This window comes from Odontesthes bonariensis, chromosome 3 (genome assembly GCF_027942865.1).
Source record: "Odontesthes bonariensis isolate fOdoBon6 chromosome 3, fOdoBon6.hap1, whole genome shotgun sequence".
In the NCBI taxonomy this organism is placed as follows: Eukaryota; Metazoa; Chordata; class Actinopteri; order Atheriniformes; family Atherinopsidae; genus Odontesthes; species Odontesthes bonariensis.
In genome coordinates, this window is record NC_134508.1 from 14,173,173 (window position 1) to 14,195,933 (window position 22,761).

At 43.9% G+C, this 22,761-nt stretch overlaps 1 protein-coding gene across 1 annotated transcript; it reads right to left on the reverse strand.

Moving 5' to 3' along the window:
* Nucleotides 1-1,366: 1,366 nt before the first annotated feature.
* LOC142376822 (monocarboxylate transporter 2-like) lies at nucleotides 1,367-21,626 on the reverse strand. Its single transcript, XM_075460414.1, has 5 exons — nucleotides 21,486-21,626; nucleotides 20,522-20,742; nucleotides 14,239-14,382; nucleotides 12,362-13,180; nucleotides 1,367-4,806 (listed from the first exon to the last, which is right to left on the reverse strand). Exons 2-5 carry the CDS (start codon nucleotides 20,736-20,738, stop codon nucleotides 4,523-4,525), a joined length of 1,464 nt encoding a protein of 487 aa, XP_075316529.1. The 5' UTR covers nucleotides 20,739-20,742; nucleotides 21,486-21,626; the 3' UTR covers nucleotides 1,367-4,522.
* Nucleotides 21,627-22,761: the final 1,135 nt, after the last annotated feature.

Consider the following 22,761-nt stretch of genomic DNA (forward strand, 5'->3'; position numbering starts at 1 on the left):
CAACTGAGATCTGATTCACACCGATCCAAAGGTCAGGAGAAGGGATGATAATCTGCATCCAGACACCAGCCTCTCGTCCACTGTTTCTCCGCTCATGTAGGGCGTCATGTAACCCAAGCAGGCAGAATGCTTCCATGAGGAGTGATAACCAATTACAATCACCCACTTCTAGGCTGGCAAAATGTTTAAAAAGAAGTGACAGTGAACTGAAAGCTGTCAGTTATAGATGTAGTAGCTGGTGATATATGGTAATTGCAATCCAGATTAAGAGATGAATAAGTAACAGGCACTCTATCACTACTTCTCTCTTGTTTTTGAGCACATAAACAACATTCATCTCTTCAATTTGTAGAAACAAATGTCAGTTAGTATGCTTTAAGGTTATTTTGTAGTTCAATCAAGTTTTGCAGATATGTCATCAGACCATGTTTGAACTAAGCTCCCATTTTACTGAGGTTTTTGCTGGCTTTGAGCCTCAAAGGGAGGAAGAATTTCTCCTCGGAGGCAGTCTGGGGAAATGTGTTTATCAAGATCATACCCTCTCAACACTGCAGTGACTGTGACATTACAACCTTATGGAATGTTATTCATGACAGTAGATTTTTCTGTTCCACGGTATTTTTTGACTTGATCACCTCCAGGATTCTCTGGAGACACTGACGTCTTTTTTTTTTTTTTTTTTTTTTTTTTTTTTTATTTTACCATCGAATATGGAGGACAACAGTCATGGAGCTCCACAGAAACAAACACCGTGGGGAGGGCAGCCTGTAGGAGAGGGTCAGTGGGCAAGAGGGGAACAGGAGGTGAGAGGGGATATAATAATGACAAACACACTCCCGGCCACAGCGCCTACAGCCTCGTCTCTGGGGAACCTTTCCACCTTGTCATGTCCAAAGACCTTGTGCAATACTTGACAAAGGGGCAGAAGAGAGAGAGAAAAAAATTGTTTTTGCCCATGCGTTTCTAATTTGTTGGCCCAATGATTTGCTGATGTGTATGAGGCCGCATGCAGCTCAGAGCGCAAGCCTGGAACATCGGGCCTTGCTTCATTAGGCGCTCACGCCCTTAAGCTGCTGACATTTCCAAACTTGTTCCCCAGTCTTCTAATTGTCATGAAAAATTGGATATACCCACCAAAACGGAGAGGATACATGCTAGATCTTAATTTGAAGGCCTCTCTCTTGTGCCTGGGTGTCAGAATGTCTGAAACATACAGTACTCTCATATGTTCTAGAAACAAGAAGTGATGAAGAAGCTTCAATAGGAATATTCATCCTCTGCGATTCAGGATGATAGAGCAGGTACCTCTGACTTATAATAGATAGACTTGGACAATAATTTCAACACAAAACTTCAGACTGTGGGTTTTATTAGTAAACCATACAATACAATGTTATTCACCACGTGTGGGTAAAGATGTTTTATGGAAGTTACTGTGTAGAACAGAGTACAAAAGCTGCCTTAAACTTAAATTACTGTGGCTCAGTTTTATTTTCTTATCGTCACTCAGACCCATGACAAACACACTCACTTCAGCGAGCAGCGACATACAGCATCGGATCAATTAAGGGCCTACTAATCCATCCTTACCCAAATAACAAAATGTCATTGCTAAAATGTCACCACAAAGTGATTACATAACTGAGGAACATGCGTCAGCTTATATCTGATTCAACATGAATGTTTTTGCTTAATAAATACTGACAAAAGTTTAGAAAGGCACTCTCATTTGCTGTAGATTACAGACGGATAGGTCAGCAACAGCTTTTGTTCCCGTTTATAAGGAATAAAACATTTGGCTGAACTTGCAGCACATGTAACCATACAGATACAGTATATCAAAGGGGGAAAAAACCTTATTGCCTGACTTACAATAGAAACAATGTAACTGAAAAATAGCTCATGACCATCCCCTGAGGTCATTCACATTAGTACAAGAAAAATCATTGTTTTCACAAACAGATTGCATTTGATTAGGATAGTAAGAGGTCATGAAAGAAAGGAGAGGAATTATCATGACTGCAAAAATTCCCTCTGCGTGCCTTTCAGGATCCACTGTGATTGTGCTGATACGTTCAAAGATGGTTGGCCACAGTCACTCACAGTAACAAAGAGCAAACAGAGATCACCTCACGGTTAGGGCAGAAACGAACGCTGTCCAACAGCTGACCCTGGTTCAGTGTGTCCACATATACACTGTCGTGCCTCCAATTAGTCTCTATGGGGCAGGCAAACAGACTGAGTGTGAGGGAGTTCAAGTCAGCTGCCACAGACAACGACGGTTAGTCTTACGACAATTTCACTTCATAGTTACCCTTTCATTCACAGCAGGAACAATAAAGCACACCCTCTTTCAATTTCTAGATACTTACATCATGAAAAATAACTAAAATTAACTAAAATTTGGTAAATGCAACCACTCAGGATGCACTGATTGTGAAACCTAGGCCGATTCCAGTGTTAAAGATTAGAATTTGACTGATCAAATCTAATCAAACTTTATTTATAAAGCACTTTTCATACATTAGAATGTAGCACTAAGTGCTATACATGGCAGATAGCTTATAAAAACAGTTATTTATGTTTCGTTCAATGCCAGGGAAACAATGACATATGCATTATAGTCAATAGGCAAAGCCAATGCTTCCCAACCAGGACGAGATCCTGCCCTAAACATGCCCATGTTCATACAGACAGCTACAACCTATAATGATGTGAGAAGAATACACGTTCTCTGCTGGTTGTGAGAGCCACTGCGTGTTTGTGTTAGAGTGGCATCCATGAACACAAAGACTGCCATCTTGGCCACTGCCATTGGTTGAGGTTATTCTGTTAGCCAATAGCCGATTTCCGTAAACAAGTTGACTATCAGCAGATAACAAAATATTAGGCTGATATAACTGTGCCATCCATGATATTATAAAATGTCCAAACATACCAAAATGCAGAAGCATTGTGTGAAAAACTAGATAAACCCTTATTGCTTTCATAAATTTAAGAGGGTGGGTTTCAGCCAGGTACTGCTTATCAAATGCACTTGATTAAAGAAATTTGGCAGTTCGCTGGTTTGAAGCATTCAGGTGTGTTAACACAATGCCAAGGAGGCAAGACATCAGCAATGATGCTGCCCATCAATCTGGGAAGGGTTAAAAGGCCACTTCCAAAAAATTTGCCATCATCATTCTACAAAGATTATTCACAACTTGAAAACATTTGAGACAGTAGCCAGTCTTCCCAGTGTTGGACATTCCAGCAAGTTCACCCCAAGCTCAGACTGTACAATGCTCAGAGAAACTGCAAAAAACAAATAAAAGGACAACTCAAGCATAAGATTCTACAGGCCTCAGTTAGCGTGCTAAATGTTATGAGTCTATACCAGTATAAACAGAAAAAGACTGAACAAATGAGACTTGTTTTGGGGGGGGGTTTGCCAGGAGAAAGCCAGACGCCTTGTAGCCATCAAGTCGACCACAAACTCCTCTGTATACCAAAGTATTCCAGAGTCAAATGTGAGGCCATCTGTCCGACAGCTAAAGCATGGATGAAATGCAACAGGACAACGATCCCAAACACAGCAGCAAATCTGAAAAGTGGAAGAATCGAGGAGTTGCAATGGTCCAAAATCCAGACCAGAGCCTGACTGAAATGTTGTGGCGAAACCTTAAGAGAGCTCTGCATGAAGAGAAGCCCACAAACTTCAATGAACTGTAGCAATGCTGTAAAGAGGAGTGCGACTAAATGCCTCCACAACGATGAGAGATGCTGAGAACACCATACAAATATATTTTTCTTGATTGCTGCTAAAAGTGGTCACACGAGCTACTGAAATGATGGAGTTAGTTTTTTTATATACAGCATCTGCGTTTTGGCTTCGTTTTTGTTCAATGATTAATGACACAGTGCCGTGTGCTGTTGTTCAGCAAAGGTTGTATTAACCTCGTATTAAGTCCTGGTAAGGACCTGGTGTTTTTTTTTAATTATTATTATTATTATGTATTGATGCTAAAACATTAGAATCTAAATAGATTTACATTGTTTTTCACATGTCTGTATATACACAGGCAGTGGTGAAAAATACTGATCAATATGCGCACTGAGAGGCATTTTATGCAGCTTTTCTTTTCTTTACATCTTATCCAAAATCACAAGACAAAAAAAAATAAAGTTGTAACCTGCCAGTATTTCACAAACCCAGCACAGCTCCATAGATAGCAATATGGCTCAGTCTCCTTTGGTCTAGGCTTGAATAACTCAGCAGCTGGCTGGATGGATGGATGAATCCTGCTAACTGTTTGTACAGCTTTTTAAACTAAATATCAAATTACCACTGAATGACTTAAATGATTCATGAATTGAAAGAAACACTAAGCCAATGTAAACTTCAGCCAATACCCCATTTCAAAATTCATGGAGCCACCCGCTGATTAAGATCCACACTAAAAATTCACACAAAGAGTTTGAGGTAAAAGGGGGTGTGGGTAAACTAAAAGTAAGCTGTTTGACTATCAGTCACCAGCTGCATTTAATTAGCTCGTTCTGTGTCCTCCAGGCCTGCATCCTGCTGGCCTGTATTCAGCTCTGCTGTCTCAGGCTCAGTTATTTCTATCTGTGCCTCTGAGGTGCTCATCTGCTCCTGGTTCTCCATGCTTTTTTGGTCCTGCTGTCTGAGTTTAGCCGTCCTCTCTTTTTCCAACATGTGGTAGCTGTAGACGTTCATGACGAAGAGGAAGAGCCCACCGGTCACTATCACCGTGCCGCACATGAAGAAAAGATACTTGTAGTCACCAAAGACATCCACCAGTAACCCTAGGAACAGAAGGAGAAATTAGGCAAACCCAGACAGTTTCAGATTTAACAGCTTGATCATCTTTGAAGGTGAAAAGCAACACCGATTTGGATTACCGCCCTCTGCATGTGTGTTTGAGAGACTGCGAGTGAGCTAAGGCCAATTTGAGAAGAGCCACTTTTGAACTGACGGAGGGCCATTACACCCTTCCAGGCTCTCCTGCGTCTCTGGGAAAGGCAATTTGGATGGCTGCTACCAAAACGAATCAGAAGAGAGGCCCATTCTTAGAGCCATAAATATCAAGCCCAAGCCAGCAGAAAAGTGACAAATATGGTTTAGATCAGATTTAAGCCTCCAGGTTTTCAGAGACTTAAGTGCACGTCGCCAACCCCCTTCCCTTCAGACCCAGATTGATGTGCGAGTGTCAATATCTCTCTCAGTGTCAGCATGTGTTACCGTCTATCTCACTGCATTACAGTCCCACCTCTAAACAATTTTAGAGACAATAGTTGAACCATTCTCAGCAGAACCGTGCTCTCTTTCTGGTCCTTTAAGTCACCTTTTTGTACGTTATTTCAACAAACCCTACCAAAGACCATCAAACTCATAAAGCTGATTTGGTTCCTTTATCAGCAGCTAGCGAGTGATTTTTACGACCCATGTCAAGTCCTGAGTGCACCGATTTCCCCAAACATCCCAAAAAATCTTTCATTTGGACTTTTCAGACCCATTGGGAAGCACATTTATTACAATGTTACTGCGTCTTTTTGGAACTTATCAAAGACAGCATTTAACTAAAAGGCCTTCAAAATGCTTTCATTAAATGGACTTATTGAGTGTGCCATTTACCGTCTTTCCAACAAATTACCTTGATCGTAATATCTACGTGTGTGCATACACCAGGAGGGGTCACTTTGGATTTGGATAAGAATTTCAACAGTCTCTGTGCGGGCTGTATTATCTGATTGATAGCGCTCATCTGGTGCCAATACTCAAATGACCATCATCCTCATTAGAAGAGCCCTTGATTGGCTGAGCAGTAATTACGTCCATCTGGCATAGTCACCTCTTTTTAAATGTATTCGCCGCTTAATTATGGCCCAGGTACAGGACTTATAATGACGACAGTTTGAACCAAGCGTCATTAAAACACCCAAAGCAAAAAGCTAATTACACCCACTTACCTTACTTCCTCCTAATTGGCTTGACCTGAAGGTTTGAAGGAGCAGTAACAAGCAGATATGGGAGACATAACGATTGTGCCCTCTGGAGGAGAATGTTTGACGTGCAGGGAGGCACTTATTTACCCCATTAAAATAGCCCCTCAGAACAGTGTTGCTCCAGACTAACGGGGGAGGGGGCTTTGACTTTTCCCCTCATTAAAAGTCAGATTGAAGACGAAGCACAAGTTTGTCGGGGGATGGTATGCAGAGCTGATTACGTTATGTACAGCTACATTGCTGTTCATTCCACTGGACCCTGTCAAAATGAAGTTATAGTTGTGCCATAATAAGCTTTGGTCATTTGGTTTGCGTATTCCGTATCTGATGTTCTTTTAAGAACAACTCTTTGGGTTTGCGAGAGAAAACACGTGCTTTTCAGCAGATTCACACTACACGACACAAGTTGAACCATAGGCTTGATGCAGCAGAGTTCTTGGAGTGGATCATTAGTTTTGCACGTGCAATGAACCGACCAGACTGCAAACAGCTTTTAATGTGGAGTCAGTCTCTTATCTGCAGTAGATAGTGATCAGAGCTCTCACTCAGCTTGGAGAATCAGGGAAGAATTCTTAAAAGGGAGCTAAGCTAATAGCTACTCGTGTTTTTTTGCCATTTGAAACAACTTAAACCTCACAAGTTTCATAACATTTCAAGCAAAAATGAAAAGCGAGTTTTACACCACATCAGTGAATGTAGTTCTAAATGCATATAAAAAGCTCAAAAATCAAATTTCCAGATTGGATTTATGCTTCTGTTCACTACACAGACTGTTAACCTGCAAGTGGCCAAATAATTTGAATTGGATTGGTTAAGACAATAAGCAAATAAAAAATGGAAACGAGAGCTTTCACAAACAAATTTTTGACTTTGCCAACTGGCAGATTCATAGGTGTTTAGCTGCTAATGAATACATGGACATGTCTGTCAATCAAATCTTTTCCAACATGGATGGGTTGCGTTATCACTAACATACGACGACTTCCGCTTGCTGTGGGGCTGCAAATCGCAAGCTAGCTGAAGGTTAACCAGCACAAGTTTTAAGTGGAGAATGACTTTTAATAACTGAAAGATGAGCTACCTCGCCTTTGCCCCTGATTGCAGCCAGCAGGGATTGTGGAGAGGACATTGTTGCCATTTTTTAGCCATGCTGTACCCAAGACCCATAATGCAAATTTTGAGTTATTAAAAGAATAAAAGTAATGGCTTTCGTGGAGCATTTCCTCTCCTGGATGACAGCCGACTAAAGTGCAAAGACTTCACTGCTGGGATTGTTGGCCATTTGGACATGTGGATTTTTAAAACTATAAAAGGCTTAAAGAAGGTTTGGAAGGTTTACAACTGAAAAAGATTTTAAAAAGTTCATCCAAGGCAGTCCACAGCCATCAGTTCTTAAGTTCTTAAATGGTAAGAAATAAAAAAAAAATGTTTTTATTCTCATCGCCTTTGTCATTTACCATTAAAACAACGTAATGACAAATGTTCCAAGTAAAACCCGACTTTCATTCATAGGCTGCTGTTCCAATCTAAAATCAGCTGTCTAATAAAAATCTCATTACTCCTTTGTGATAACTGCTAACTGGTTCTTGGCTTGTGTATACACTCCCATAGTGGTGTCAACTTAGATGAAATTGAGATGATTAGGTTTGCTTGAGTTTAGCTTTCATGTGTTCTGCACCAGTGACGCGCGGATCGACGAAAAAACATCCCGCAACCGACCGCTTTTTCCACTAACCCGCCCGTTAACTCAGACCGCAAGAAATATTTATGAAAAAATGTTGACCCGACCCGCTTCCCGACCCGCTTTTAAAAAAAGTAGCCAATGGTCTTAATGAACATCCTAGCGTCATTGACAACGCACAACGTGTCACGCCCAGAGACTCATGTTTTTAGTTTTCATGTTTAGGTTATGTTTCTTTTCAGTCCATGTTTAGTTTTCCCTTCACTTCCCTCACTCAGGTCATTAGTTCACTCACTTCACCTGTGTTTTTTCCCTCAGCTGCACTCACTCCCCAATCACTCTCACTCCCTATTTAGTTTCCTGCCTCCCCTTTCAGTTTTGCCGGATCTTTGTTGATGTCACTGTTACTGTTGCATGTTGTTACTGTTGCTGTTGTTGCGGTTAGTTCTCATGCCATGTTTCAATGACTAAGTTAAGTATTTATTCCATGCCATGTCCTTGTTCTTTTGTTTTGTTTATAGCTTCGTTTTTCTCCGGCTCTGCCGCGTTTTATGTTGATACTTTGTTTTGTTAAATAAATCTAATTTATTTTTTGAAAGTCCGCATCCGTGTCCTCCCTTCTACTCCACAACTTGACACAAAGATCCGGCCAGAAATGGACGCGGCGGACTACACTGCCTTCTGGGAGCTGGCTGGGGACTTCTGGTGCCTAGCGGGATCGAGCTGCACCTCCTGGGAGAAACTGAACTCTTCCAATGAGCTCATTGACTTTTTTTTACAAAAGCAGGTCCTCCGGCACATGTCAGGAGTGGCGCATATCTGGGCAGAGGTGAGGTGTGTACAGCGCGCTGCTATGCTGGATATCTTTGGCATGGAGCCACAGAAGGTAGCCGCGCTGTACACACCCTCCTTCGCCACTCCAGCATCCCAGTCCCCGGCCCCAGCCGTCCCAGAGCTGGCCCCGGCCCCAGCCGTTCCAGAGCTGGCCCCGGCCCCAGCCGTTCCAGAGCTGGCCCCGGCCCCAGCCGTTCTCGAGGCTTTAGAGCCTGACCACGAGGCTTTAGAGCCTGACCACGAGGCTTTAGAGCCTGACCAAGACCAAGAGGCCACAGGGCCTGACCACGAGGCTTTAGAGCCTGACCAAGAGGCTTTAGAGCCTGACCACGACCACGAGGCTTTAGAGCCTGACCACGAGGCTTTAGAGCCTGACCACGAGGCTTTAGAGCCTGACCAAGACCAAGAGGCCACAGGGCCTGACCACGAGGCTTTAGAGCCTGACCACGAGGCTTTAGAGCCTGACCAAGAGGCTTTAGAGCCTGACCACGACCACGAGGCCACAGGGCCTGACCACGAGGCTTTAGAGCCTGACCAAGAGGCTTTAGAGCCTGACCACGACCACGAGGCCACAGGGCCTGACCACGAGGCTTTAGAGCCTGACCACGAGGCTTTAGAGCCTGACCACGAGGCTTTAGAGCCTGACCAAGAGGCCGCAGGGCCTGACCAAGAGGCCGCAGGGCCTGACCAAGAGGCCGCAGGGCCTGACCACGACCAAGAGGCCTCCGGGCCTGACCATAAGGCGGCAGAGCCCGACATGGACTCACTAGTTCGAGCCCCTCCCTCCCACCCCCAGACTTTGGGGATGTCTGGGATCCATCCCTTAAAGGGGGGGCTCCCCCCCCGTCGGAGGTCCGTCCGACCTTGGGACGGTCCCCGGCTCCTCCTCCAGCCACGTCATCGGGGGTCCGGGCGTCCGCCGGGCCGTCTCCTGCCGCCACGCAGAGGGAAGTCTGGCCGCCCGCCAGACCACCGCCTCCTGCTGCCACGCCACGGGATGTCTGGCCGCCCGCCAGACCACCGCCTCCTGCTGCCACGCCACGGGATGTCTGGCCGCCCGCCAGACCACCGCTTCCTGCTGCCACGCCACGGGATGTCTGGCCGCCCGCCAGACCACCGCTTCCTGCTGCCACGCCACGGGATGTCTGGCCGCCCGCCAGACCACCGCCTCCTGCTGCCACGCCACGGGATGTCTGGCCGCCCGCCAGACCACCGCCTCCTGCTGCCACGCCACGGGATATCTGGCCGCCCGCCAGACCACCGCCTCCTGCTGCCACGCCACGGGATGTCTGGCCGCCCGCCAGACCACCGCTTCCTGCTGCCACGTCATCGGGGGTCCGGGCGTCCGCCGGATCACCGCCTGCTGCCACGCCGACGGAAGTCTGGGCGTCCGCCAGACCACCGCCGTCTCCTGCCGCCACGCCGACGGAAGTCTGGGCGTCCGCCAGACCACCGCCGTCTCCTGCCGCCACGCCGACGGAAGTCTGGGCGTCCGCCAGACCACCGCCTGTTCCGGCTACGCCGTCTGCGGTCTGGGCGTCCGCCAGACCACCGCCTGTTCCGGCTACGCCGTCTGCGGTCTGGGCGTCCGCCAGACCACCGCCTGTTCCGGCTACGCCGTCTGCGGTCTGGGCGTCCGCCAGACCACTGCCTCCTGCTGCCCGAAGCCGGTACCACGCCCGTTTCTGGTTCCCCGACCGGCTTCGAGCCCCTCCCTCCCACCCTTGGACTTTTTTGGGATGTCTGGGATCCACCCCTTGAGGGGGGGGCTCTGTCACGCCCAGAGACTCATGTTTTTAGTTTTCATGTTTAGGTTATGTTTCTTTTCAGTCCATGTTTAGTTTTCCCTTCACTTCCCTCACTCAGGTCATTAGTTCACTCACTTCACCTGTGTTTTTTCCCTCAGCTGCACTCACTCCCCAATCACTCTCACTCCCTATTTAGTTTCCTGCCTCCCCTTTCAGTTTTGCCGGATCTTTGTTGATGTCACTGTTACTGTTGCATGTTGTTACTGTTGCTGTTGTTGCGGTTAGTTCTCATGCCATGTTTCAATGACTAAGTTAAGTATTTATTCCATGCCATGTCAAGTAATTTTGTTTTGTTTTGTTTTTCCAAGTATTTGTCAAGTATTTTGAATCCGGCTTTGCCGCGCCTTTTGTTTTGTACTTTGCTTTTTTGTTAATAAATCACCCTTTTCTTTGAAAGTCCGCATCCGTGTCCTCCCCTTCTACACCACACCGTGACACAACGGACCTCATATAGCCTACCTGCATTCATTTTTAAGGTGTTAAAATTGTAAGATGGCATTGCTTGTAAGTTTATGTTGACAAACTTGCCCCGCTTCAGCATTCAAAAGTTAAATTAGCGCTCAGCATCTAAAATAATACAATAGAGGTAGCCTTTCCACAACAATTGGCTATAGGCAACTTCGTCACATGGATGAATAATAAAAGCTCTCACATCACATGCACAATATATGTCTCCATACCTACTGTACTTCTGACCACGTACGTCATCTCTGCGGAAGTTATTCAGCCAATAAAATGTATTTATTTAATAGAACATTGTGTCTACTGTTTGAATTACAAATGTTGACCACGTTATTTTTTATTATGTTTATCTCAAACGACAAAACGACCCGACCGATTGCAACCCGAATATCATTAAAAATATTTTTTTATGACCCGCAACTGCAGGCGCCCGCTGGCTTCGGGTCAGCCCGCGCATCACTGTTTTGCACCCTGCTTTTTGGCTCCTGAGTGTACGTACAGCTTGTGTCAGAGTGCGATTACTAATCATAAGGATTTGCATTTTCCCCCAAACTTGAGCTATTTCTTGGTTTGGTAGTGACTTACACTCGCTCCACTGTTTCTAAACTGCCCTGCCAAACTATCACCTTCACTTTCGTTTTAGAGCCAGAGCGGTTCATTCTTGCAGCTGGAAGACCACATGAAGAACAGTAGCAAAAATCATATTGGATTGCATATTTCATGTCACAGACAGAAAAAAAAAAAAACTTAAAATAATCCACAGCCACTGCATGATTTGTTTGCAACATCCAAACTGTAGTTTGGTCTTTTTTAACTCACTAATTTCTCCTGGTAAACAGTCACCTCCTACCTAGAAATATTGCAAGTTGGCAAATAAAGTCTCTATCAATCTATCTAAACAGAAGGCTTGTTATTATGAAACTCTTCTGAAAGCACTAAATATCGAAGCGGTAAAAATAAATAATGTACACAAACTTCGGAATTCATATATTTGCCATTTAAATGTTTTAGTTTACTGTTGAGGTGAAAACCTGCCAGAAATAAGCCACCAAAGCCCAGAAAGTGGGTTCAGACAGCGTCTTTAACACAGCAAATCTCCATGACCAATTGCAACTTTTTGTGGGCCTTTCATTTAAAATTTAAATCAAAACACCTTGTCATCAGTAATAATCCAGCTCTGTCTCACAGCAATGACACTGTAACATAATGCACACAGGCTTTGAATGAGACAGAGATAAACACACAAATACGTGCAATTTGCAACATTGTTTGTGAAGCAGCTTGCTTTTCATTTCTTTTTTTGACAAATCACACACACACACACACCTCCCAAACTGTGTTGTTGCTTATTTTAGGTGCACATTTAGTTTCTCTCAGATGTTGAAATGGTTAATGATCTGACTGAGACTGAAAACATCTGGTTGTGTAATTAGGAGACATAAAGAGTGAGATCTGTACACACTCTGAAATGGTTCGTCAGCTTAAACACGAGCACATACAAACAATTATGAAGCGCTCTTATTTGTTTGTCGTGTCTGTGAATGGATGATTCGTGTTCATGGTGTGTTACCTGCAGCAGGTGGTCCAAGCAGCATGGGGAAGCACTCTATGATGGTGACCAGTCCGACAGCACTGGGGAAGCGTTGATTTCCCATCAGGTCCATGAGGCATTCAAATATAAGTGCGAAGACCATGCCAAAGCCCACTCCAAAAAGTACTGCATAGGCCACCAGCAAGGGGTAACTCTTCATCAGTGGGCACACTAAATGACATGCACCATTGAAAACCATGGCAAAGCTGAAGAAGTACTGGATTCTTGGCCTTATCCACTTGCTGTTGGCTATCAGGCCGGTGCCTGGACGAACAAACATGTCAACAAAGCCCATGATAGAGAGCAGATAGGCTGCGGAGTACTCCTCCACACCTTGGCTAATTGCATAGGCTGACAGGAACACAATAGGTGCATAGGCACCAAAGATATACATCATATTCCCTATGAGGTAAATGATAAAGCCCCTGTCCTTGAAGAAGGACAAATCCACAAACTTCTTAGCCTTCTTCGGACAGCCCTCTTCTCCTTTTATCTTAGTGTTGCACTCAATTGGCTGTTCCACTTTCATCTGCGCTTCAGATGAGGACAGTTTATGAGGTGGGGTGACGGGTCTCATCAAGGCCCCTGCAACGCAACAGTTGAGCATCATACCGCCGAGGATAAGCAGACTTCCTCTCCAGCCAAAATGGCCCAGGAGATATTGGTTGACCGGGGCCAAAAAGCAGAGGAACACCGGACTCCCGGCCATGGCAAGTCCGTTGGCTAATGGTCGCCTTGCTAGGAAGTATTTACTGATGATGGTGAGAGACGCATTCAAGTTTAAGGAGAGTCCACAACCTGTATGTAGAGAGATTGAGAGGGGGGGGGAGAAAACTTAGACTCCAAAGGGTTCTCACTAAATTAAATTAAGACCGGCTCTGCTAGGTGCTCATTTGGGCTCCATCTCATTTCACTTTTGCCAGCTAAAATCTCATTACAGAACGCTGGAATTATTTCAGAAATAATTTCTCCATTCAAGTAGAAATAAATTAGACAGCCTGGGTAATATTTTCACTCTTTGCCATTCTACCCTGAACATATTCAATTTAATAGCACCTTAATTTGAGGAAGATGAAGAGCTAAAGCTACTGAACCAACAAGAAAGGCATCATCACACGCAATCCCACCATTACACACTGGCTATCATCTTTGTTTTTAAGTGGAATGAGAGAAAATTCAACTAAAAGCAGAAAAAGCTGAAGAATAATAATGTAATGGCTTTTCTATTAAATGATTATCTTTTTGCATGTCCTAGTATTAGTGTCTGCATGCATGTCAGCGTGCCTGCTGGGTAAAACTGCCCGATGCCTTTGTGTCAGTGTGCCAGGACACAGGGGAGCAAAGCAGGGCCAACCACTTGCTGGGCCTATTAATCCTCCACAGGAGCCTTTGGCAGGGTAATGAGCCTCATAGGGTGGCAGAGAGCCCCCATATGACGACCGTGATTGGAGACCAAGGGTAAGCACAGACGGCCATGGAAGACCATGCTCTCTGGGATCAGAGACAGCTCTGTCTTAATTACTGTCCTGGTCCTCTCGCTGCACCCCAAGAGCTGGGGCAGATGCCCCAGGGCCAGGACAAACAGTACAGGGGTCAAGTCAGTGGAGACGGATCTGAACCGAGAGCATCTGAGAGGAAACTGCAACCCTCCCAACACCAGAGCAGCTTATCCACGAGGGATGAGAATATAAATCAAAACAGCAAACAAGTCAAGGACTCATATCATAAAATTGTTTTAGGTTTTAACCTGTAATCAACAAGCTGACACCCAAAATAGGATTGCAGGCTATAACTTTTGTTATCAACTCGTTGTTGTTTTTTAAAAAAAAAAAGAGAGATATTTAAAACCACTGTACCTCCAATGATGCCGATGCAAAAGTAAAGATAAACGATGGAGCTCCCATAAGAGGCAGTTACCATGGAAACCCCACACATCAATCCACCCGATATGACTACTGGTCGGCTTCCAAAGCGATTGACCAGCGCACTGCTCACAGGTCCTGGAAAACAAAGAAAGCTTTGGTCAATCTTGGATTATGTTACGTGTTCAAAGAAACTGTTTTAGGAATCAATTTACTTATTAAAACCAAGTTTTTAAAAAAAAGTTGGGCCACTGCGCAAAAAATAGATTCAGGATTCATCTGCACTCCGTTTAGTTTTTTTTTTTTCTTCCCTTAAATAGTACGAGGTAAACGAAGGTAAACTGGTGCTGAAATTCAGTTGGTTTTAGAAAATATAACACTTATTTTGAATTAATGCCAGAAATAATAAAAGTTGGGCCTAGGGACTAGGGTAGTGAGAAAAAGAAAAAAAAAAAAAAAACATCTAAAACTTAATTGGCCATGGTGTAGTAGCATGATCGTTAGACCATTGAGCCTTTCAGAAGTTAATAAGGAAAGTGGTTTACCACTCTTTAAAAAAAGACTGTGTTGGCCCACAGTTCAACAGTAAATTGTAAGGATCTTGGGGATTTCATCATCCGCAGTTCATAATATCATTAAAAGACTCAAAGTACTCTTTTCATACTTTGAGGAGGCTGAAAAAGCCAGAATCTTTAGGCCCTCAGGCAACATATTATTTTAAAAAAAAGGCGTGATTCTGTTGTAAAAACCACTGCCAGTGAGCACTGTTTTATTGCTGCATCCATAGAAGTGGGTTAAACACTACAATGTGGAAAAAGAATACATAAACAAGAACCCAAATCCCTGCTGTTTTCCCCGTGTCACGTCTCATCGAAAAGGAACTGAAGCAAGGAGGAAAACTGTCCTGGGAAAATGTGAAACTCTTTGGATATGATGGACATGACCTCTGCAGGCTAAAGATGAGACCATCCGGCTTGGAGTCAGCGCACAGTTCGATTGTGCAAATAAGGAATACAGCAGCAAAGTCCCCGGAGCATTTACCCTGAGCATGTGTGTGTGCTGGTATGAACTGCGACCACATTCTGCTGACCTGTATGCATTTTTCATACAAATTCAAATATATGTTGTATTAAGTCAACACAAGAGCACTCATCGAGGAGCCTTGTCTGCCGCTCTGAACAAGCTGGAAGCAAAAAAAAAAAGCTTTTTCAACGGTGTACTTTCTGCACTGTGCCCTGCATCCTCGGCTCTAGATCCAAACGCCTTCCCTATGTTTTTTTTTACAGTAGAAAGAACATATCTCTGCAGTCTCCCACAGCAACTGCTGAGAGGATCCAAACTGAGCTGTCTGCACAGCCTTCAAAACAATCTTTGCTGCTCAAGTTTGAACACAGCTCACACAGGTTTGCAGACCTAAACAGAGGGCGAAAAGAACATCCCGGCAGGTGACGGAAAACCTTCACACTTCTGTATCGACTGAGAAGTCGCCTGATGGCTCATTAGAAACTTTCCCCTGATGGTGTAAAACACTACACTCAGTGATCAATCAGAAACTGAACAGTCTTTTATATGCTGTCACCTCTGCCTTGATTCACAACCTTGCCTGAAAGAGTGACATTGCACCACCAGTCATTCTGCAGCATGCCCCGATGGAAACTTCTAGACTCTCACTGCTATAAAGAGCAGCTGTTTAAATAGAGATTTATTTCACTGAAATCATACAGAAAAGGAGGCCTCATTCAAACCAGTATCTTTAGGCTGCCAGGGGTTACTGAAAGTTGATCAGCAGCTGTTTTTTTTTTTTTTTTCAGGAAAATGGTGAGAGGCGCCTCTGTGTGGATGGTGATAACTTAAGCCAGCCCAGAGAACACTAAGAGGATTACATGTTCGGGTAACACCTCATTTTCTTCAACGGCATGTTTACTGTGGCTCATAATTCATTTCTCAGAGAAATGGAAAGTAATCGTGGCATAAAGCACAATTGATTCAGTGCTCAATTGAATCCGTGGGAACGTTTCATTTTTAAATCCTGTCAAATGTGCACTTGTGCCCGTTACAACAACTGAAAGATTTACAAAAATGTAAATCTTTTGTGTTCTGTGTGTCATATAAGCAGAAAATCAACAGGAAAATTAAAACTCAGACTGAAGATTGGCCCAGAGTGCAAAACTGTTAGCTGCGAGGGGAAAAAAAAGTTTCCGACTTACGGGTTAGACAATGTCCCTGAATTATGTTGCTGTATGTGCGTGGCTGCTAAACCCTGTCAGGCACTGTGCTGAATGAGACTCAGGCTACAGCTACACTTTATTGCGACCACACAGGAAAGCTGGAAACGATGAAAACGCTGAAAACGATGCAGTACACACGCCACACCTATATGTGCGCTGTAAGCCACCCCCACCGGTTACACCAGAACAATAGAAGAAGCAATGCGCACGCGTGTACGCCCCTACTTCTACCAGCGCGAAGCTCACGTTGTTCCTTCAACAACGGCGCTGTAGTTAGCAGTGTCTGCAGCAGTGCTGCTATCAATGTTGTGGGGTCCATGATGATCGCTGTCTGTCCTTGTTGTGTTGTCTTCTTCTTCCGGATTTTGAATGGAAGCCGCTTTTTGTTCTGGTCACTGACGTATGTGTATACGTCACTGGCGTTGGCCGTGTGGCTCTGACGCAGATGTAAACGAATCCGTTTTGGCTGTAACAATGGAAACGAAACGACGCCGTTCTCAGATCTTCCCACTCTGGAACCCGTTCTCCAAAACAATCGTTTTGGGGTAGTGGGAACACCGGCTCCGTGTGGCCGCGACAGCCAAACGATAAGCAAAAGTATCGGTTACAGTGAAAAGCGTTTCCGTGTAGCCGTAGCATCAGTGTGAGGCTTGTTCACAGCTCAGCAGATCTGAAGACTACTGCTCTGACAGGATGAACGTTGTTACAATCGTAATTTTCAATTAAGAAATTCAGAAAAGTCAAAGCAAATTCAATTAAATATCGACTTGACTTTTTTTTTCAAACAAGCTGATCTCGTGCTGAAAAGTTAACACGTTTATACTGAAGCTGCGATGAGATGGTGCCCTTTTTTCCTTTTTTTTACTTCTGCACACTGATTGTTTGAGCAATGATTTTTTTTTTTGCTTTCTTTATAACTGGATTAGTTTTCTCAAAGACTGGGCAAGGACAGGGTTGTGGGGTTATCCCCGAATTACCTGTATGACTGTGTCTGACTGTGACGGGATGTAAAACTTCATGTTTCACATGATACCAATAACCAATATAAGGTTATTTCCAAGCAACTGGGAGTTCATCGTTCTACGGAGTGAAAGATTAGTTGAAAGACTAGACAGTTGCTCATCTTTCCAGGAGTAAAAAGTTGCCAAAAGTTCACCACAAGCTGAAACTGTGCAATGGTCAGAGAAACTGTAAAAAAAAACCTCTATAGGCCCCTGTTAGCATGCTGAATGTTAAAGTTTCTGTCAGAAAATATCGCTTGTTTTGGAAGTGTTGTCAGGAGAAAGCCTCCTCAGAGCAGAAGGTGAGATGTTTGGTCATAAAACTACCGGCATCTGGTAAAAAACCAACACAAAACACCAGCACTAACACCTCATACCAACTGTCAAGCACAGTCTCGGAGGGCTGATGATGTGGGGTTGTTTTTCAGCCACAGAACCTTGGTACCACATATATCAAGCACACTCTCATCAAAAACTGTTGAACATTCATAGAATGTAACGGCCTCTGGCCAATAAATAAAATAAATAACGTCATAAAGAACTCACGTCATAATTCCTTCATCACATTACGTACACATAAACTCTTATGCATCGAAGAACACAAATTAAAAGCCAGATTTCCCTGTTAGGAACATTAAACAAAGAACTGGTAAAACACTATGAGGTCATTTCTTTCTAAAGTTAACTGTATAACCAACGATGAGATTTGATGTCTACAGTTTGGATGTTCTTTTTGTGCATGCATGGGTTCTCTCCGGGTTCTCTGGCTTTCTCCTACAGCCCTAAAAATCGGGCACGTGAGGTTAATTGTTGATTCTAAATTGGCCCTAATGAGTGAGTGTGAGGGTGGTTGTTTGCCTCATTTGTCTCTGAGTGACCCCGTGATGGACAACTGGCAGCTTTTTACGTTGTTTAAAGTCTATTCATTCAGTTTACTGCAGAATCTGAAAGGAGAATAAAGGATCACACAGTCCTTTTCTTCAGCTCCTTGTTTCCCTGACGACGGGTCACACTAAGCAAAGCACTGTACATTTTTGGATGTACTGTATCTCCATCTAAAAATGGGATGCTTAAAGCATATGCATTCACATATAATTGTGAACAGATTGATGAAAAGAAAATATCTTTCTTGGACTTTTGGGCTGAGCCGTGAAGCGTTATCCTCAACAACTGTATCTACTGTCCATGAACTAAAAAAAAATCTCCATCCTGCTATTTATACAGTTAACCAGGTGCCAGCAGGGGTCACAAATACATCATCTTTCTCACTGCAACTGCATCACAATAGGGCATCTCATGTTCTACCACTATTTCCATTTCCATTATCATTTGGACTTCTTGAGTCAGAGGTTTTCTGAAAAGGCTGTCATGTCTCTCCCATGGGGACTTGGTGTCAGACCCCTGTGTGCTGAACCCTTCCTCTGATATATTCCAGCTGTCTCTCCTCCATCGGGTGACATTGCTGAAGCCCTGCCAAGGACAATATGATAAAGTCCTATGCCTGAGCCACAGTGGGGAGGTATATTTCACCGGTTAGGCCACCCTGAGCTGAAAACAGGTGAGTAACAAACCTCTCTATGCTGTAACCTTGAAAAAAAAGCAGCTGATGAGCTCAGGTGAGGCCTCCAAGACTTTATCTTCCCTCATCTACCAATGACACAAATACCTTTGGTGGGAAATGGGACGCACATTGTAGAAAAGTAAATTCAGCTTTTTCAGGTTGTGAGAGCTATAGTCCGATACTGTCAGTCGCGCCGTGCAACTCACTCTTTAAAACAAGTAATTACATTCAAAATCAGCCACTAAACCCATTACCGTTTTCACAGTGATGAATACACGCAGAATACCTTAAAAATGAGGCTACAGCTGTCTATCTGAATACATCATATACTCTAAAACAGGCTTCATGCTATTGGATTAGTTGATTTTGATGCATTACCAATGCAACTGTCTCTCTACCAGGTCATGTTTTCTTTTGAAAAGGTAAAACAATGACAACAAATATATGTAATAAGCCCACTCTATGCTTCTGGTTCTCAGCTACAGGACTGCACAGGCTACAGAACTGGGTAGAAAACTAAAGCTCGTTTGCACTTAAAACTCCGGAGCTTCTGTGTGATCAATAAAAATTGGGTCACTGATCTAGCAGTGATACACTGTAGTATCTAGTCCAGTAACTGATAACATGTAAACCACCAACTTTCAGGGTTAGCGTTTCCACACACATTTTATTTCCATCATCCAGTCACGGCAGATTTTGGCTTTTGAACAATAATCATGCACACTGGACCAGTTATTTTCACGTGCAGTATTCTCTACCGGAGTGCTGAAAATGGAAAGGCCAAAGACCTAATGACACAGTAAACCACATCAGAAAAAGCGGTTTAAATTCAAGTCAGGTGACGAATGCCTAATTGCGACATTCCTCCTATTAGGCAGCCTAACACTATTTCACTCATGTGAAGTCAATTTATCCATTATCTGTCTACCGAGACGAGTGCCACAAAACACAAGCTCTTTTCTTTGTGGAGCTTCAAATGGCACACAGTGAGAGGGTAAAGCCTGCATTTGCTTTTGCAGTTCCATACCACAGATCTAAACCCAGTTTTTGCAACCAAATGCAAATGTATTCTCTGGTTGTGCATAAAAGTACTGCTTTAAAGGGGCCAACAAAACAGAACCTGTGGCCACCTCCAGGTGTGAGGTGTGAATTCCTCACGTGAGCTTATTGTACTGTATTCGTGGTTGGTGGTTTATTGATGTTGCTCATCAGCTTTTCGCGGAGCAAAAGTCAGCTCGTACGTAAAAGGACACTGCAGAGCAGCAGCGACGGACATTTGGGCCAGATAACCTGGACTCACTGAAGAACTGTTTTCAGAGTATCCCTTTAAAACTGAAACCTGCACATATTCAGTCTAGCTGCACAGGTCAGGTCAGGACTGATGCTGAGGTTACAATGTAGTCTGTAAAAAACGTGTTGACTATAACCTGTAAAACGTGTTCTATCCAGACAAACCGGTGCAACAAACACAGTTTTGATCAACTCACCGCCTGCATACATGACAGCTAGCATGATGGAGGAAATCCATGCTATCGCACTGTAACTGGCACCCAAGTCCTCTTGAATCTCCTTGAAGAAAATGGAAAGGGCTTTGGGTGTCGAGTAAGCGAATCCAATGGATATATGGGCCCCAAACACCACCATCCAGCCCCAGCCCCCATCCAGGGGTTTGTAGCCCACCACATCTGCTGGAGCAGGGGACATGTTCCTGTTCGGAGTGTGAAACATTAATGACAGCGAGGCCACTTAAAAAGAAAAAAAAAGGCCAAAGCATCATTCCAAACTCAAACTCCTGACTCATGGATGTTACCAAAATAATATTTTTTTCCTGTTTTCCTGAAGTTTTGTCTTGTTTATTAGCACGTATCTTATGCATACACTTAAAATGAAGTGATCTTTCAGCATTTTATGGATGAAAAAGAGGGAGTCATTCTGTTGTACACCGTTGCTGGTGAATGTAGAAAAAAACTGAGATTTGCACTCATCAATGACTCAAATGGCCTTTGAACTAGTGGAATTTAACGGTGTCGCCACGGAGTGCGGATAGTGTGGCAGTGCGCTTTACTTAAGGGTCAAAAGGTTACTAAAAAAATTTGCAAAAAAGTATGCCTGTTGAGTTTTGACTAACACATGACCACCTAGGCTCCAGTTGCATTTCCAGCCGAGCAACAGGCATCAGCTATTACGTCATCTTCATGGGTTAAACTACAACTATCAGGAAAGCGACTGCGCTACTGTACATAATGCTGAACTACGGTGTGTGGACATACTCAGGGTACAGGTACAACAGACGGCCCCCCAGAATAAACTTCAACAGCTCTGTTAAACTCTTAACGCGCGGATTCGGAATATGTACACGTGGTGTGTGTAAGCGGAGCTATCGGAACAAAGCGAAAAAGCTCTTCGTCGGGAGGAGAGGCTGTTGGACGTCGCTGTCTAACCGAAGCTTACCTTTCACTGTGAGCTCTTTGCAGCCCGAGCGTCCGTTCAGAGTAAAGTTACGCTGGCTCCTGCGGGCTGCTTCTTCGTTTGACGCCTGGTCACATGTCACACAGGGGTCGCCTGAGGGTTGTTTTTTTTTTTCTCGTCAGCTCCAGATCACTACAGCGCGCGCGTTTGTCTCCAGAGCATCTCTGAGCCCCAAACATCATCCTTACAGAGCACACCGACTCGGGCACTTATAGTGACATGAGAACGTTTCACAAAAAAAAAAAAAAAAAAGAAACACAACTCCACTCTTAATAGTTTTATTTTCAAATTATGTGCAATGTGAATTTCACAGTTGAGCTCAACAACCACTATTAACCTGAAACCGAAAAACAAACCATAAAAGTATATGTGACAACAACAACAAAAAAAAAAAGCAAGGATGGCGACACAATGGAATAGCACCAATGAGCAAAAATGCACGTAGGTGGCCAGAAGGAGCCACATAATGACCGCGAGTGACCACCGACAACACCGGAAGCAGTTTGTTTTAGCTTGTTGTGTGACACGACTGGTGTTTTTAAAACAGTGTAACAATGCTGTCGTTTCACCTGTAATGCTTAGGTCTGGTGAGATGTTTGAAAGAAATACTAATGCACTACAGAAAAAAAAAAAGGAAAAAAAAAAATCTATTATCATCACTAGTGCAGGTAATCGTGTTTTCCCTCATCAGGGCAGGATTACTCTGCCATAACTAAAATAGATACATACATATAGAAAAAGGGGGGGGGGGAAATAAAAATCAGCCACTGGAAACAACAAAAGGAAATCACATCTATTTTTTTTTTCAAGTTATAAAAGAAACTGAATACAAGTTTAGAAAACTGTGCAAGTACAGCAAACCTATAGTACAGTATATTACACATAACAACAAAAATGAAATACAGTACTGTGTATCAGTAGAAATCCTGAGAGTTCTCGAATGGCCGCCTGTAGCCACGGCTGTGAAGCTCAGACCATCTCTCAACCTTGAGTTTGTTTTGTTCATCTTTTTTTTCCAGAGGGGAAGAGAGAGAGAGAGATGGGGGGGTGGGAGATTTTTCAAGCCAGGTTGATTAGAAATCACCTTCAAGTCTTTCAGTGGTGGATCTTCTCTTGGAGAAGTAAAATATCCTCAAGTGCTGACTGAGTGTGACTCCAAGGGTATTCGTTTCCATATAAACCTTTTTCACTGATTGCTATACGGTCACTGAAACCTTTCCGTCAAACAAGAGGGGGCACTCGTTAGAAATGTGCCGTG